Genomic DNA, 19,478 nt, shown 5'->3' with positions numbered 1-19,478 from the left:
GAACTTTGCAGTTCGGATCCTTTGAGCCCAGCGCCGCAACCCAAGTTCGATACGCCTGTTTTTTGTAGTCAGATGCTGCTTTAACTGACGCATCGAACCAGGGCTGTGATCTGCCACCGATCGGTACTACAGAGCTTGGTATAAAAATATCCATGCCCTGCAGTAACACATCGGCTACTGCAACGGCGCAGGCACTAGGATCATCTGAAGGGAAACAAACCCTGCCCCAAGGGTAGGATGCAAAAAAGGAACGCATCCTATCCCAATCTGCTGACTTGTAGTGCCAAACGCGGATTGGTCGCTGGTGGTCTGCGACGTTGGCGTCGGATAGGCACTACACTCCTGACCAGGCAATGGTCGGACGTTCCGAGCGGGGCGTCGACAGAGACCTGGTAACCATCGGGATGTGTAGTCAGCAGAAGATCTAATAAGGACGGCATGTGGCTATCCACATCCGGGAGCCGCGTCGGCGACTCAACCAATTGGGACAGACCATACGCCAATGCAAAATTATGCACAGATCGCCCTGCGTAGTCTGTGGTACGTGATCCAAGCCATTCGGCATTGTGCCCGTTGAAATCACCCAAGACTACGATTTCAGCGGAGGGGATCTGAGCAAGCACGTCATCAAATGCCGCTTGAACGCAGCCCATGAGGTGATCCGTTTCTGCGTTGCCACTATGGGACCTGTAGACACACGCATAGATGCGGACGCGATCCTCTAAATCTACGCGGAGCCAGAGAGTAGACAGGCCCCTACCCTCAATATTGCCGAGACGGTGACAGCAGATATCCTCCCTAACGTACACACATACCCCGGCATGAGGCATGAAATTATGCTCAATTTTGTACCCGGGGTACGTTAAATATGACGTATCGCTAGGTCGAGATATCTGCGTCTCCGTAAGGAAACACAAGGCCGGCTGCGCCGTCTCAAGGTGGTGGTGGACGGCGTTTAAGTTGGAGTGAATTCCCCGGATGTTACAAAAGTCCACATTAAGCGTGGAGCGGGGTGCCGTGGTGTTGCTGCCTGTTTGTCCTGTGACATACGCGGTACTGTGCCCTCCCCAGAATACGAGGGGCAGCCCGAGCGCGAATGCTCGGGGGGAGGGATTCTCCGGCTCTACAAGAGCCGGTACCCTCCTGGGGTAATTTTTTTTTTAATACCGCTCTCATATTTTGTTGGAGGGGGGGGGGGGGAAGGACGGGGGAGAATGGCCTCCGGTCCTCGATACTAACCTATGCGAAACATAGCGGCACTAGGCCGCTACTTCACGCCGGTATTCTGTGCGAGTGTGGTAAGTAACCCGGACGAGTCTGGCCCGATTGTGTGACCCTATTCTTTTTACGCCCCGGGGCAGCACAGGGCGACTTAACTGCAAACAAAAATTCATAATAGCTCTGGAGTGTTAAGTTTACAACTTACAGCATGCATTAGCAACCTACAAGTAAGACTTAAGGGCATGTGTAACAGGATAAAGTAGTGTTCATAGCTCTAAATGGTATATTTTCATCACCAAACTTGTCTAAAAACACCTTGTTTGCGTGTTTTCGGCTTACTCTTCGCCTTAAAATTTGGTAGGAATATTCCTTTCGCCGAGTAGAGATCGGTTAAGAACAGATTTTACAAAATAACTCCCACAAGAGTTTTTTTATTATAAACATAGCAATGTCTGTCCGATCAGCTATTATAATATAAAAGTAACTAATTTCTTTTTTTGATTCTACAAGTAACGGTAGCTTCAACATGAAATTAAGAAAAATGAAATTTCCTAACATATTGTTTTGGTTTTGCGAATATTCACCTCGATGGCTCGTCTTATCTGAAATCAAATCTCGTCGTAACCTCAGATATTCGCTTTTTATTAGAACCCTGTTAGAGACATCTTATACTGAAAGTAATTGGTCGCATGAATCGAAGCGAATACTTTCGAAATGGAAATCTACAACAATGAGTTATTCAATTATCTAGAGTTCTCAACTCAATATGCTTAAAGGGTTTTGTTGTTCTATTATTATGGGTATATTTTGTACATATGGGCGCCTGCAACATGACATTCGTACATTTTTTATGTCAATTTAATTAGATTTCGAGCTCCATTTACATTAATACAAATAGCAATTCAAATTCGAATATTTTTATTCAAAATTGGATATAAAATCACTGAATGAAAGTTAAAATCTACCACCCATTCCAATAGGTATGCCTCAGACTTGAGAAAAACGGGCGCAACAAACTCAGCCGGCTTCATTTTTTTTTATAAAAATATGGTAACAATGTAAAATCGTACAATAAAATTTATTATTTAATAGCCCTAATAATGTTTGTTCTAACTATTAACATTATGGTTATGACAGTTTCTAGCAAATTCACTTATGTGCCTATGTATATACAACATTATCAAAAATATATTGAGAGGCAACAGTCAAGATATTTCTTTAAATTTTTCTCTCAACGATTCTTTGGGACCTAGGTTATATAATTAAATGGTTATTTCTGAACACCTTCTGTGTTAATTTTAAGCGCGAAATAAAGCTATACCAAGTTTAAAACATTGTCTTTATCTTACCTTTGTTACTATATAATTACACGACAGTTTAAATTTACTTTCCCTATCATCTAATTCTGTAGTAACAAAGACACAAAGTTTTAAGCTTGAAGTAACTTACACTGCCTTTATTAAAAACACAGCTTAAGTTTAGCTTTTCTGCCTATCCTTAATAAAAAAATATCATGTTTAAGCTCAATATATTAAGCTAAAAGTTGGTATTATGATATTTAAACAAACATCTAATAACTTTAGGTATGAAATATTTTGTATTTCTGATAACTCGGTCTATAGCAGTATTTAGATTAAAAATTCCTTTCTCGTAATATTGCCTATGTCCCTTTTACACAAAGCCGGTTATGAGTTTAGCTCATTTTTTCGTTTTAATTAATAACGAGAGCTCCACTGCAAAAAGGTTTTTCCTTTTTTAGCTCAACATCCCTGTGAGTCGGTGAAGTGTGGGTTGAGGGAATATTGTACGCTGGATGTGCACGGGGTGGCTGTATGCGGTTGTGGTCCTGACTGTGAAGAAGTGATCCGACCAGTGTGTGGCAGCGATGGCAGAACATACGACAACCCTTGCCTACTAGATCGCACCGCATGTTTAGAAAATAGAGACATCAGGGTAGCCTATATTGGCGCATGTGGTAAGTTTTCGTTTTATATATCTTAAGCTTTCACAGGGGATTTGCTAATATATTGAGCTCATTGCTCGAGATCTACGTGTTTGAGGAAAAAGGTCCTGTGGTCCTCTTGTTTTAAAAATGGTTCGATCGCATGAAAAAATGTTTAAAATGTAAAGGAGAGTATTTCGACAAGTAATAAACATAATATTTTGGTTATAACATGTTGTTTTTTAATCGACTTCCAAAAGGAGGAGGTTATAAATTCGATCGGTATTTGTTTTATGTATGTACACCGATTACTCTGACATTTATGATCTGATGTACGTAATTATTCTTTTGTTTGATGCGAAATAGATGCCATTTGGTCCCATAAAATTTTTACATAGTTTGGCCCAGTAGCATTTTATGAACATTTATGTGAAAATTTTCGTCTAAATGGATGATATAATTGTTTTCTGTGTACGGATTTTTTTTGGAGTTTTCATTCCTGTTGATTATATATTATTATTAACTGACATTAAAACGTAAAAAATAAAAAATTATCTACTTTTAATAAAACCGACTTCAAAAACTGAAAAGTATCAAATAACTAAAAATTTAATTTAATACACCTCTTATGCAAAACTTTACCCTTAATATTAATAAAATACTATTATTTGTATGTGCTACATATTGATAGCTCTGAAGTCGGTGCCAAGCCAAATGTAATAAAGGTACCTACACTCGCCACGCGTGACTTTGAGCGGGATGTTTCGTCTAGAAAAAAACAACCCAAGCGGACAGACACGCAAGGCCAGACAACCTAAATAAATACAGTTAGTAAGCTATGCTGATGATATTACAATAATTAATTTAATCAAAACAAATCTTATAACTATATTTACAATACTACGACTACATAAAATTAAAACTATCATTACGTGGAAGCGTACCAAGAATACTGGCAGCATTACCCCGTTGGATAGCAAGGCTGATCCGTTGACCGAAATAGCTGCCAGCGCTTGGGTTTCCAGTAGCCTTATTGAGGCGCGAAGATAGTATTTTGAACATTCTCCGCGCCTCTGGGCCCCACGGGCCAAGTGTCTCGACACCAAACGGCACAAAGATGTATGACTCACTGAGACCAACATATTTGCGACGCTTGCTGTCTTCGGCAGTCGAAGCAGCAGCCCCAGCACCAACTGACGTAACATGGACATGAGAAGGAGCCAGAGTGTCGACGCAAGTAGCGTCCCACACCAGCGCCCTTCCCCGTACCCAAGCCACCAGCGTCATTCCATCAGGACGCTTGCCATCGCGGCGGGTAATACGATTTGGCTCTAAAACAGCTGGTATATTAAGAGCGGCAAATGCCCTGCGGATGACTTCATTAATGCTGGCGTGACGACTGATACGGCCTGCCGATTTTAGGCAGGATAACCCGTGGCGTCCAAGAGCATCTACCTGAACGCCACATCTACATTGATGTGGTTCATTCAGTTTTATACCTAGCCGGAGTGATACGCATATTGACAATGTCATATTGTCAAGCAGCGTTCCAATCGGCGCAGAAGGCAAGGCTTGTAACCAAAAGCCCGACTCATTTTGTGTCACGGCCAAAAGACGAGCACGCTCTGTTATGTCAGTAGATGAGAATATGTTAGTAAGCTGTTTATAATATTAAGTTTTATTTTGTTTAGGGCTTGGCACTGACTTAAAACCTATCAATAGGTAGCACATATAAATAATAGTATTTTATTAATATTAAAGGTAAAGGTTTGCATAGGAGGTGTATTAAATTAAATTTTTAGTTATTTGATACTTTTCAGTTTTCGAAGTCGTTTTTTTTAAACGTAGTTTCTCTTTTTTATGTTCCGCAAACATTTTGGTGTTACCTACGTATACGTTACAATAATGGTCCCAACTTTACTGGTCTGCCCACCTTATCCATAAAAAAACATACCAACGAATTGAGAACCTCTTCCTTTTTTGAAGTCGGTTAAAATGGTAAAGTTTGCATATATATTTGAGTCATAAACGTTATTATTTATAATTATGATATATTTATGTGCTAGGTGTCGAGAACCCATGTGCCCGCGCCAGCTGTCCTTGGGGCGGTGCGTGCGTGGCCCGAGGGGGTTCACCTCATTGCTCCTGTCCTGTTTGTGATTCCAACATAGCTCCTATCTGTGCCTCGGACTTCAATACATACGGCAGCGAGTGTAAGATGAGAATGCACGCGTGCCAAGCGAGCCTCAGAGAGAATGAGATCAGTGTGCTCTACAATGGAACTTGTCGTAAGTTTTTCTTTTTTAAATTAACTATTTATATAACCCACCGATCGGTAGCTATTCTTCTGAGCCTTAGATAGTACGGGAGGAAAATAATACAGAACATTAACACCTGGGGGTTTTATCTCGACTAGAACAGGATTTATGTTGTGTTACGAAGTCAAATGACCTTTATTCAATTAGGTTTAAACTAAGCGCTATTGAATCGTCATTAAAATGTTAAAATAATTTGCATTATATTGAATAAGAAGAACACACAAGAAACTCAACGGCTACTCTTTTTTTTTATGGAATAGGAGAACAAACGAGCGTACGGGTCACCTGATGATTTCTTTTCAATCAAATAGAGTATTTTGTCTGTAATATACATAACAAATTAGTTTGTAAGGTATCCAATGGTCATCGATTCTTAAAACTATTTTTTTTATAATCGCTTATAAAATGTTCGCAAAATACCTTTATTTACTTACGGTGTGTGTGGATGATGCAGCTACTGTACTCAATATCTTATGTTTTGTTTTAATTTACATTTACTTATTTGAATTACTCGTGTAAGTCATTGACTATTTGACGTTTGAGTATTTTTGTTGCATAGCTTTACATATTACATTGTAATAGAAATGATTTGTAAAACGTTGAATATGTAAATGTTGATTTGAAAGAGTGGCAATCTTGCTACGATAAAAATTATCTTGTTGATCCATTTGACCCCATGCAACGCAGAGCAGCTCGAATTGTCAGTGTTCTGTGAACGGCTGGATCACTTGGTGTTGTGTAGAGACGTCGCTTCATTGTGCGTCTTCTACCGCATTTATCACGGGGAGAGTTCACAAGAGCTGTTTGACCTGATTCCTACCATCGAATTCAGCCTTCGCACGACACGCCACAAGTTAGGATATCATACCCACCATCTGAATGTGTGGCGGTCCTCCAGTGTACGCTTTTCGACGAGCTTTGTAGTAAGATGTGGAATGAGCTTTTTTGCTTGTGCAGTGTTTTCCGGACGATACGACATGGGTACCTTCAAAATAATCTCGTACACCTTCCTTAAAGGCCCGCAACGCATCTGTAATTCCTCTGAGGTTGCAAGAGAATGTGGGCGGCGGTGATCACTTAGCACCAGGTGACCCGTACGCTCGTTTGTCCTCCTTTTTCCATAAAAAAAAGGATTTCGTCGAATTCTTACTGCCTTTACTGCTTTGACGACCCTTTTCGTATGAACACTACAAAGATTCCAAATTCAAATATTGTAATATTTTGTTTATTTTTTATTGTAACATTATTTATGGCCATCCTAGTATAGTCTAGGAAACACTGTGCAAGAAAGCCCATTCCATAGTTTAGTTGTACGTGGAAGAGAGTTGATGAAAACCGCACTGAAAATGAACGCCACACATCCAGATTGTGGGAATGATACGCGAGTTTGTGGCGTGTCGTGCAAAGGTGGAATTTGGCGTCAGAATTCAGGTCAAACCGTTTTTCTTTAAGCGTAACAAAAGAAAATTTCAGCAGATATATATATATATATATATATATATATATATATATATGTATATATATCAACCAGTCTACATAAAATAACATATATACCTTATATTAAGGATTGGTCTCCGCTGCGCTCCAACTAGATACCGCAGACGTGGTCGCAAAGTGCGGCAACAAATACTACGCTCAAGCGGGCGTACTCGAGCAAGTCTCGAACAATGTGTTACGTTGACATGCCAAATGTTTTGTTAAACTTTGCCAATATTTGAAACTAAAATGCCGCGTAGTATAACTTTGTAAAAATAATACTACAAGAAATATGAAAGACACTGGGATCACATATCTTCAGTAATTATTTTGTATTTTATTAATTTCAATGTAAAATAACACGAAGCGTATGTTACAAAATTTGAAAGATGCCATTGAGTGTCAAGATGCCACGCACATAAGTATCTAATAGTTGCCGTAATAAAAAAGCTATTGTTCTTAATTAGTGCGGTATCTACACCAAAAATCATCATATACACATCAACCGTAACTAAAGTAGTCTTAATGCAACATACACATAAAGGTGTCGATACTCAATTAATGTATATAAAAACATACTAAAAGTATTAGTAAGATAATTCCGACGGCGTACAGTAATAAATGAGAGAATTCGAACAGTCGATAAAACTTTTAATCCAGTCAAAATTAAACGTTCGACTGAATTTAAATTGAAATGCTTAGCTAACGATCCCTTCCGCTATTCATAAAGTTTTATCCTTCCCTCCGTGCTTTAACACTCTATCATTAAAACTATACCAAGCGTAAAAAGCTCAGGTAATTAGTGAGTGCTCAAAGGCAAATGCGATCGAGTCTCTATAAAGCTATAAATAAAAATATTGAAACTCCTTGGAGAATTTTGTGTCATTTTTCCATTTGCTAATATTTAACGAGGCCAAAAACGTTTTCATCAGTCATTCAGGCTTAAGACTCGCCTCGCCGCGGTGAATTTAAAAGTAAAGATGAAATCAATTATAAAATTCCACTCGGAAGAAAAATCGCTATCAATTTCTTGTGATGAAAATCTTCGCCTTTTATAAAGTTGTCAATAGAAGGCGCACAGGATTCTTTTGGCATAAAAAGGTTTATTAAAGAGGAAATTTGTTTGTAGCGTCGATTAAATGTGGGGATTATGTTGAATATTATTTTTTTTAATTTCAATTTTAACACTTTTGCATATTAGGGGCTATTGGGTTTGTCATTTAAAGAATATACAAATACACAACATACAAATAACTTAAAGCGTAACATACAAATATGTAAGTGTCTATAATCTTAGATTATCTCATTCAAATTTAAAGATTGTTTTACAACATAAATAATTAAGTAAGAATAAAATAAAATTAAAAGAATAAAGAGTCTTTTGTTATTAGACGACTGATAAATCAGGCCAGGAATATTAGTTTAGTGTTCGAGACAAGCTACGTAGGCCACTCGCGATTTGTATGACACTTTATGTAATCGTGCATGAATTGTTCAAAATAGCGGGTAGTTTTAAACCCGAAAATTACTTTGCTGTGTCCGAAAAGTGTTTTAAAGCTGTAATAGTCTATCTAGACGTATAATGCTTAAACTATATAAGCTGTTGCTAACGCTTATACCATATAAGCTGTTGCTAATTGATACAATTGATTGAAAAAACTTGTTGGCCGAATGACATCCATCAAATGGGTTTGTCAAACAAAACAAACCATTTTTACAAATTTAATGTAAGTATACCAAAATTCATGGACGATGCGGGATTAGTATCCGCGCCTCTCAGGTTTCGTCTGCGGCTCTTACCAACTGAGCCAACCATCCGAGTGAGGCGAGTGAGGCATCGACCGAAATTTTGTTATGTCTTGTTCAACTCTCAGGTTGGTCAATCCCAAAAGTGAATCAAATCAAATCACTAAAAAATAACAAATTGTTTGCATTTTTACATAGTACGTATTTAAATCAAAAACTCATTATTTAATTTACATGTCAGATCACTATTAACGTTTACTATTTTTGTTAATTCTTGTGAAATACAGTGAATATGTTAATTATAGAATGAAAGCTTTTAGAGCTTGTGTTGATTAAATCAATTAAAACCATAAACCGCCTCAAGGGAAAGAGACGCAGATTACTGAACCGAGAGAAAGTATTAATTTAACACAATCTTATTTGTTTTCTGAATCAATACTGGACCACGCTTTCTTTTTGAATAGCTTTCATATTTTAATGAAATCTCTTTCAGACGTTTCTGTTAGCTACTTTAAGAATTGCTTTCTAAGATGCTCTTTGATTCTCTAAAATCTGTTTCGTCTACAACGCTGCATTGGGATTTTTGTTTGAATTTCTTGAAGAGGATTCCTTTTAGAAATTTACATTTTTTATCTTGGTAATGTTAGAAAGATGTTTTAAAATAGTTATTTACGTTTTATACATCTCTACATTGAGAGCGTGCATACTAAAACTTTAAATTATATTTCTAAAATATTATTTAAGATACAAATAAAATTTGAAAAACAAAATTAAGCTCAGTTGGTTAGAGAAGCGGCACGGAACGCCGGAGGTCGTGGGTTCGAGTCCCGCATCGTTCATAAAATTTTGTTTTTCAAATTTTATTTGTGTATTAATCCTAGAAGTGAGGATTATCACTTTAAAAACATAACATATTGTTTAGATTTACAAGAGCGACATCTCAAGTCAATTTCCTAATATGCATATATTGGGGTTGAGCAGGTTATCAACTGTAGAGTAGATCCTGTAGATGAAGCCACAACCTGAGAGTTGAACAAAGCAAACAGAATTTTGTAACGAGGCGGTACTAGAACGGTAAGCTCAGTTGGTTAGAGCACCGGCACGGAACGCCGGAGGTCGTGGGTTCGAGTCCCGCATCGTTCACAAAATTTGGGTATTAATCCTAGAAGTGAGGGTTATCACTTTAAAAACATAACATATTGATTATTTAAGATGTCTTTTCCTCTCGAAATCAGGAAGCGCAATATGTCATTAGATTTTACAGATACAACAAAATCGGAAGTGCCGTACGGTACACTACGCTTGACTAAGTTGTGACCCACATTTGGTTTATCAAATGGCTTATTTTGCATGGTCTTATAGCTTGTTTAAATAGCTTTCTTATACCTTCACTCAAATCATCATAATTATAAGTAATCTATTAATACACGTAAAATAATACACATTGACAGACCGTTGCACGCTCGCCAAAATCTCGCCGATCTAAGACATAACGCGGGGCGGGGGCACGCCGATTTCGGAAGGTTATAATGACTCAGGCCTGAAAAAAATATGTCACAGAAACTGAGCTGGACTTGCTAGCTATATTCACAAAAGCCAAGTTTAGTTCATGAAAGAGCTACAGTCAAGAAATGGTATCGTTTTTCGATTTAAAAGTAAATTCTACAAGAAACTTTAAAATGCTGACAATCCCATTAACATGCCGGTGGCTATTCATATTACAAATCTTTACTTAAATAAATAAATAAATAAAATAAAATAGCCTTTATTATTACTAGTGACTTAATTTTTTTTTTTTTTCTTATAAATAAAACTTAAATTATCTTAACTAGTAATTTGTCTCTCGACAAAGGCCTCCTCTAAAGACTTCCACCTTATTCGGTCTCTGGCTACTCTCATCCAGTCCGGTCCTGCTATTCTTTTAAAATCGTCCTCCCACCTTCTAATCTGTCTACCTTTCCTTCGTTTCCCGTCTCTTGGATACCATTCTGTAACGGTTTTTGTCCATTTCTCTTTCTCTTCCCTCAGAATGTGTCCAGTCCATTTCCACTTTTGCTTTTGACAGAGCTTGTGTGCGTTTTTGAATTTTGTCTGACTCTTTATGTTTTCTAACGTAACTTTGTCTCGTCTCCGAACTCCAATTACGCTTCTTTCTATGGAGTTTTGGCACACTTTTACTTTTTCCGAGAGATGGTCTGTTAGAGCCCAAGTTTGACATCCATATGTTAGACATGGGAGTATACACGTGTTATAGACTTTTTTTTTTATTCCTATAGGTATCTCGGGGTTTTTCATGATTTCACTCAAAGACCAGTATCTTTTCCATGTATTACAAATGCGTCTGTCTATTTCTTGCTTCATGTTATTTCTAGGGGTTATTAACTGTCCTAAATAGATATATTCTGTGACATATTCTACTGTTTCATTGTAAACTACTATCGAACCAGTTGGGCCGGATGAGTTGGTCAAGATTTTCGTTTTGGACGCATTTATTTTTAAGCCGGCTTTAGCACTTTCGTTTGCAAGTTGTTGCAACATTTGCTCTAGGTAGTTTTCACTCTCCGAAAATAGAATGATGTCATCTGCGAATCGTAAATGGTTCAATTTTTCGCCGTTTATATTTAGGCCAAAACATTCCCACTCTAGGTTCCTGAAAATCATCTCTAGGACTGCTGTGAAGAGCTTAGGAGAAATAGGATCGCCTTGACGGACACCCCTCTCGATGCGGAACTCTTCTCCGGCTGTCTCCAGTTTGACCTGTGCAGTACTGTTCAGGTATACATTTTGGAGAAGACGAATGTACTTGTTGTTTACTCCTTGTTTTCGCAGTGCATCCCAAATGTAATCATGTTCCAGAGAATCAAATGCTTTATTAAAGTCGATAAATCCTATGAAATATATTTTGTTGTACTCATTATATTTTTGTAAGATCTGTCTTAATACGTGTATATGATCTGCAGTTGAAAAATTACTCCGGAAGCCTGCTTGTTCTTTTGGTTGATTTTCTTCTAAAATGGGTGAGATACGATTTAATAATAGTTTCGAGAAAATTTTGTAAATATTGGACATAAGGCTTATAGGACGGTAGTTCCCAATATCTTCTTTGTCTCCTTTTTTGTGCAACAAAATTATTGTAGATTTCGTCCAATCGGCAGGTATCATTTCAGTTTCCATTATATTGTTAAAAATATCTGTCAGGTCAATCTTTACTTAAGGCGACACAAAATGCCAGCGACCTTGAGCGATATGAGTTCACGGCTGCCGGCCCACCATCAATGTAACAAAGCCAATATTTTATATAATATTTTCAAAATTCTTGCGTGGAAAACAGTTTATATGCTTACAATCCTCGTTATTCACTACTAATCTGAATAAATGAATCTACACAAAAAAAGTACAAGCTATAAGAATAACTTTTCTGAGAGAAGTACCAAAAAAATGCGTCACGCTATGCCAAAAAACTTGTTTAACTTCAAAGAAAAGTGGTAGCTCAAAAAGGCTCGGCAGTGTTAACTATAACCAACAGCAAGCATTAGCAACCTACAAATAAGACTTAAGGATATGTGTAACAGGATTAAGTAGTGTTCATAGCTTGAAATACTATAATTTCACCACAAAACTTGTCTTAAAACATCATGTTTGCGTGTTCTCTGCTTACTCTTCGCCTTAATATTATAAATGTGAAAGTTTGAACGTCCTGTATATTTCTTACTCAAAACATCTGAATAGATAGATGTAAATAAAATATGACGCACACCCAAATTCTCAGCATTGATATTAGAAAAATAGATTATCACTTATTATTATTAATGTTATGTTTAGACGAACAATGTCGCAGGTATATAGCTAGTTAAAAAGACTGAAAGATTTTCAAATTATGTATTTTATGTTTAGAAACATGCTCGGACATCGTGTGTCTTGGCGGCGGGGACTGTGAATTGGATAGTGGATCCGGCCGACCCATCTGTAGATGTAACCACAACTGTACGGAACCACAGGTACGTTTTAATATTATAATAGTAGTTTATGCTCTCATGTACTTTATCTGTTCTGTGAGTTTATGTCACTGTACATAATGAAGGGCATTAATGGTTATTTATGCAACTGTTGTGTATGTAATAAGGGGTATTAAAACACGAATGGGGGTTGCCACATGAGGCGAAGCCAATATTGTGATAATAGTATCACATGAGTCTGTTAATAACAAATTATCAACTGTTGCATACAAGACTTTATCTACACCAATATTTTAAATCCTCTATAAAAGATTCAGAAACAGTTAGCTTACTGCTAACATCAAAAAAGCCAGACCTAGAAACCATAATATGATCCAAAGGAGTGTTATTATGAAAACGGATGATATAATGTTGTACTGAATTTCATTATAACACTAGTTTGGATGATGTAATGGTTATTAGGACATTGTTTTAATATTGGCAATAAGCTAACTGTTTTAGAATCTTTAATAGAGGATTTAAAATATGGATGTAGATAAACATATATACATAACCCTGTGTGAGAGTGAGATAACTATCCTTACATAATATAAACCTAGGTGTGAAAAAGAGACGGAATAGATGGAGAGAGAAACCATATTGAAACAAATTAAGTGTCTATTCTCTCTATCTTTTTTCAGTGTTAATACTCCATTTTCTGAAAATTATATTAATTTACAAATAAATGTGTATAAAAATAAAATATTGTATACGTGAATATGACGCCGTTTGTCAATATTTGTCATAGGGATTGTCTAAAAGCAAAATACTACACACTTCACTAACACATCAGTAAAAATAACACACATGAACATTTTAAATTTAGTCTCACCGTAATGAGGAGAGTGTTTGTCTATTACGCTAAAAAAGCGTGGGTTTATAAAACGGGCCAAAGTCGAGTTTCATAAATGAAAGGTGCAACTATCCAAAAAGCTTCCCCCATTTCCACTCGAAAAATTATTAATATACTCGTGTCGCTAACACCGCGAAAAGACGACGAAACGCGTCATATAAGATCATCATATCTTATTTTACGAACATCATGTCTTATGTAGTACTTATTTAAGTATCTTATATAAATATACCACTTCATAAAAATAAACAAAATTTATTAATTTACAAGAAAATACCAACTTCAGCCTTAACTTATTTCTTATACATAAAGGGAAGAAGTTGGTTCCCTTTTCCCACAGTTCAGGATAAGAATAAACGGAGGAAAGGACTGACATATCAAGATAAAGTTGGCACTTGTGTCGTGAAAAGTTTCTCTTTAGAGTTATATAATTTATATAAATTATATCGACAAAGAAAAGGACAATATGTCCAAAAACACCCTAGGATAAAGTTTTTACTGACTTTAATATAGGGCGAGTGTGTTTTTATCAAATCGTTTGTATTTTTTTAATGTTTGTTACCTCCTTCATTCTGTCATGATTTGGATTTTTTTTCTCTCTCTGTGGTGTGAGGATATAAATACCTGAGTAGATAATTGAGGGAATTTCTCAATTTTTATAAATAAACATGATGAAGAGTTTGCAGTTAAAAGAAAATATGTGTTAGGTTTGAGATTGTGTGCCATTTTCACCAAGGCGTGGTTGATAAATTAAGATAAAGTATTCTATATAGGTACATAATAGTTACAACATCTGCAAATCATTTCAGTTATAAATTTATATTGGTTTAAGTATTTTAGAAAAAATGGGTATCATTTTAATAATATAGATATTATGCTGTTAGGTTCATCAAAGTTACAAATTCAAATATTTTATCCAAAATAGGATATGATATCACTTATTGAAGTCAAAAACTAGAACCCATTCGAAAAAGTATGCCTGAGACTTGAGAAGAACGGGCGCAAGGAACTCCTCGGGTTTCTTTTTTTCATAAAATTATGGTGATATTATTGTAAGGGCACGTTTACAATTATACAAAAACTTAAGTCTCTTACCTCTGTAATACTTTAAATATTTCTATAGTTTGGCGTAACTAAATAATATGGAGTCCTGGTACGTTTCTTCAAGACGACACATTTATAAATATTATTATCACCACTATAGCACTTATGTCCACCTGGTACTATACGTAGACTTGCCATAAATACTGGAACAAAGAAAAAAAAATTTCTATTGCAAATAACATTTATTACATTATTTATAAATGGGATGCGGGGGGCGCGGGGTGCGTCGGTGATGACGTGCACGGTATCATTGATACTGTGTCACTATTGGTGTCCACGGATGCACAGAATGTTCTCACAATGTCCACTACGTGATCATCGGCACTATGGGTCTTATTGCGAGACGCGTTTTGATACACTGGCCCAAGTCACAGTAAGAGGTGGGACGTTATCGCGAACGCACTACACTCACCCTGATGAAGGACTTTCGAATGGTCCGAAACTAGTCACTACCGACACCTACAAAAACGTGAGCAAAGCCGTATTAATAAATAATTTAATAAAGACTCACGAAAGTTTTAATAATATAACATTTATTACTTTTATACAGTGTGTTAGTTTAATATATAAATATAAAAAAGATATAACAATATAAAAATCTTACTCGAAGTGGTCTCAACACAGTATTTTAAACGTTGAGGCCAGTTATCAATAGAAGCACGCACTCTTTCCATTGGAAAATTCTTCACTGCCAATCGTACGGATTGTTTTAGAGACTCCAAATTATCATAGCGTTTAGAGCAAGTCTTACTCTCTAAAACTGATCATAAATCACAATCCAGCAGAGTAAGAGCGGGACTAGACGAGGCCAGTCTTCAGCTCTGATGGAGTCCGAAACTTTTATGAAATGGCGACGAATCTTGCTGGAAGGACCATTCATTCTTTTGTTTATTTTTAATTTATAACAGTATTTTTGGCCAGACAAAGTATAGTAAATAATATTATAAAACTAATATTATTCAAACAAAACAAATCTTATAGCTATATTTACAATACTATGATAACATTAATTTATAAATATCGTTACGGGGAAGTGTACCAAGAATACTGGCAGAATTTCCGAGTTGGATAGGCTCATCCGTTGACCGAAATAGCTGCCAGCGCTTGGGTTTCCAGTAGCCCTGGTACTATTGAATTATACATCAAAGGCGGCAGTCATGAGTATATAAGGTTATACACGTGTTGTCCATTAGTCACATGTATTGTAATCCATATAAATCCGAATTTGTAAATAAATTACTTTATTTTTTAAAATTGGCTTTTATAAAATCATCAAAAATAGAGCAAAGGCTTTCAGATAAGCTGATATATATTCTTATATTGCTTTCAATTGGTATGAATACTATGAGATAGCAAAAGTAAAAAAAAAATCTCAAGATTTTAGTTCTTTTGCCAGGAATTAAAAAAATCGTATCTTAATATTCCATTTTTTTTAAAGTTCTGAGTAAAGCAAATAAAATTACATAAGAATGAAGAAACCTTTTATGAAATACAGTCCATGCTCACTCATGGACTGCTTTTCATAATAGGTTTACACCGAAGGAAGTTTTAATGTAGCTTCAACAAAGGTACCTCGTTACACTTTCGAACCAATTGACCCAATATGAATAGCAATTATGTCAATCCATATATTGTATGGAAAATATATGCTTTTTTATGGCCGTAGTAATAAATCTTTATTGCTTTATACATCCTGAGGTATTATTTGATATTATTTCGTGCCGCTGTTTTTCAAGCGAGGAAATATAAGGTCATTGTTGGATTGCTGCGCGTGTTTGATTAATTGAACTGTAATTGAATGAAACGAAATAAACTAATGATAGTGAAATATCTTCTGTAATTCGATGGTTCGTTTTATTTTATGTTGTCTTACATAAAGCGTCTTCTTAGTGTTTTTAATTTATCGAAGTAAATACTTCTTTAGAATCGTTGTGATTTAAAAGTCACTGAAACGAAAAAGCGACAGTAAAAGGAGACACACATAATTCATAAGATTTAACGTGGAGAAAATGGGATAGGAAGCATTATACAGTGTTATGGTACCAGGCGATCATAGCTGAAGAAGGGATTGTATGTATGATGCGAGTATACCTTAATATATTCTAACGTCATGCGCACGACTTATTACTACATAGACTCTAGGAGAACATAAATATAGTAGCGGTGATAGTAATGTCTTTCATAATGAAATCATGAGTCATCTAAGCAACATGTACCAGGGCTTCTTTGTTAAACCAAAACACACCAAACTTAAGTGGTGTACAATTTTAGCGCCTTTGTTAGGTAAAAATATATTACATTAAAACTATGAAACTTGGGGGGTTCCCTCACAAAAATCACTCATGGATCCTTATATCAAATTCAATACATTCTAGTAGTCGAATTAATATAAAAGTATATTTTTCAAATAAAAAAAGAATCCAAATGACAGAAAATAGAACGGAGTTCTGATGTAAAAACATAAAAATTTAAACACTTTTATTTTTTTTAAATTCAGTTATATGTAATGTCTATGTAATAAGCTCCTGAAGGTATCCGTACATTTATGTACCACTATTATATAATACACATTATTTTATATTTTGTATACAATAAGGCTGGATGCCTTAGTTGCATCAATTTCCTATAAAATTCCATTCCTGCTTTTTTCTGATTCGTACGACACGCCACAAGTTAGGATATCATCCCCACCAACTAGATGTGTGGCAGTCCGCCACAATGCGGTTTTCAAGGCTTTCTTCCACATACTACAAAGCTGTGGAATAAACATCCTTGTGCGGTGTTTCCGGGACGATACGACATGAGTTCCTCCAAAAAAAGCGCTTACACCTTCCTTAAAGGCCGGCAACGCTTCTGTGATTCCTCTGGTGTTGCAAGAGAATGTGGGCGGCGGTGATCACTTAACACCAGGTACGCTCGTTTGTCCTCCTTGTCCATAAAAAAATACTTATGGATAATAATAGCTTGGCTAAGTCTCAGTCTTGACTTAGTGTAGTCTCATTTACTAGTGACAATATTTTAGTTAATATTTTGATATTTGAACGTTACTGCTTTAACACGACAATCCAATACAAACAGTTAAATTTATATTATTTTAAAGACTTGACCATATTTTGAATATCTCTCTTCTCATGCTAGGCTCCATAACACGTGTAACCAAGCATTTTACATACTATTTAAGATTACATATCTATTTAAGTCCCGCGTGCGGCCCCAATTAGAATATGCAAGCCCAATATGGAATCCTTTTTACTCAATCCGCGAAAAAAGAGTCAAGACTGTTCAAAAAATGTTCTTACGCACATTAAATTATGTGTAAAAGGACACCGAGCCCACTATAATGATTTGTTGGCTGAAATATAACTTTCTTCAGCTATGTCAGCGCCGCACTATAACAGACTGTGTAACGTTAAAGAAGATATGTTCTGGTGAGCTGACTTCTTCTGAGCTCCTCAGTCTCGTAGGCGTTCACGTCCCAGCCAAGTCTCTCCGCTCAAACATTTCTTTTGAACTTGGGGACGACCCAAGAACAAGCATTGGATTTCGTTATTTCGCCATTACACAGGATGTGTAAATCTTATAACAATTGTTTTCTTAACATGGACATATTTTTATGCTCCCTTGCTGTGCTCAGACACGGTTTAGAATTAAAATTAAAATCGTTTTTATCGTTGCCCCAAGTTTAATTTAATTTAAGTAGTTTTATCAATACACATAATCAAATTAATCATTTATTTGAATGTTAGCGTTTGTGACTGTTTAACTTTGATTTTTCTCTTTGTTATTATTGTATCTATAAAACATGTGTTAGGACGCATCAATATATATATTTTGTAACTTTTCCTATATTGTTCAATCTTGTGATGTGTTTGTTATGTTTCCATGTAATAATAAATTATTAAAAAAATAAAGGACTTGATTAGTATTGTGATGTATTTGATAGGAGTCAGAGGTGGTGTGTGGTACGGACGGACTAACATATCGGTCACAATGCGATCTAGAGTCGACGGCGTGCCGAGAACAGAGCGATCTGCGGCTTGCATTCAGCGGTGACTGCGGTAAGTGTTCATTACTAATACATTTTATACGCAGATTTGTGCTGAATATATCAACGTTTCATTAGAAGACTTTGTTAAGTTGTCTTTGTTGATGTAAGTGTAATTATCGTTCTTATAATCACTGTAGTTCAAATTCAAATTAAAATTCAAATATTTTTATTCAAATAGGATGTGACATCACATTAAAAGTCAAAAACTACCACCAAAATTACATTCTAAAATGAATGCCTCAGACCTGAGAAGAACGGAAGCAACAAACACAGCGGGCTTTTTCTTTTTTCATCGAAAAAATATGTTTGCAAAGTAATATTGTACAATTAAACTTATTATTTAATAGCCTGAGGGCGATCACTCCATTCCCAATCTGTGGTATCATTAAGAAAGTCATTTATGTTATAGTAACCTTTACCACACAAACAACACAAACTTTTATAACAATTCTTTTGAATAACGTAATACATCGCCACACAAAAAGACTTACTAACTCTACTTAGCCGAGTAGTAGGCATCATAAGTTTATGTCTGTTCCTGGTGTTAACATTATGGTTATGACAGTTTCTGGCAAATTCACTTATGTGCCTATGAACATACATTACATAATCAAGAATATTTTGACAAGCAACAGTCAAGATGTTAATTTCTTTGAATTTTGCTCTCAATGATTATTTAGGACCTAGGTTATAAATAGCGCGAATAGCCCTCTTCTGCAGCACAAATATTGTAATAATATCGGCAGCGTTGCCCCATAGCAATATTCCATAGGAC

General features: G+C 36.0%; 1 protein-coding gene across 1 annotated transcript in view; it reads left to right on the top strand.

The window, feature by feature from the left end:
• LOC126976736 (agrin-like) overlaps nt 1-19,478 on the top strand; it is a 100,143-nt gene that overhangs the window by 40,180 nt on the left and 40,485 nt on the right. The window contains exons 7-10 of the mRNA XM_050825288.1: nt 2,981-3,196; nt 5,230-5,451; nt 12,598-12,701; nt 18,599-18,713. Coding sequence (XP_050681245.1) covers nt 2,981-3,196; nt 5,230-5,451; nt 12,598-12,701; nt 18,599-18,713 — 657 coding nt within the window. The remainder of the gene's footprint in view (nt 1-2,980; nt 3,197-5,229; nt 5,452-12,597; nt 12,702-18,598; nt 18,714-19,478) is intronic.

Source organism: Leptidea sinapis, chromosome 42, assembly GCF_905404315.1.
Source record: "Leptidea sinapis chromosome 42, ilLepSina1.1, whole genome shotgun sequence".
In the NCBI taxonomy this organism is placed as follows: domain Eukaryota; kingdom Metazoa; phylum Arthropoda; class Insecta; order Lepidoptera; family Pieridae; genus Leptidea; species Leptidea sinapis.
This window is presented reverse-complemented; position numbering and strand designations above follow the sequence as displayed.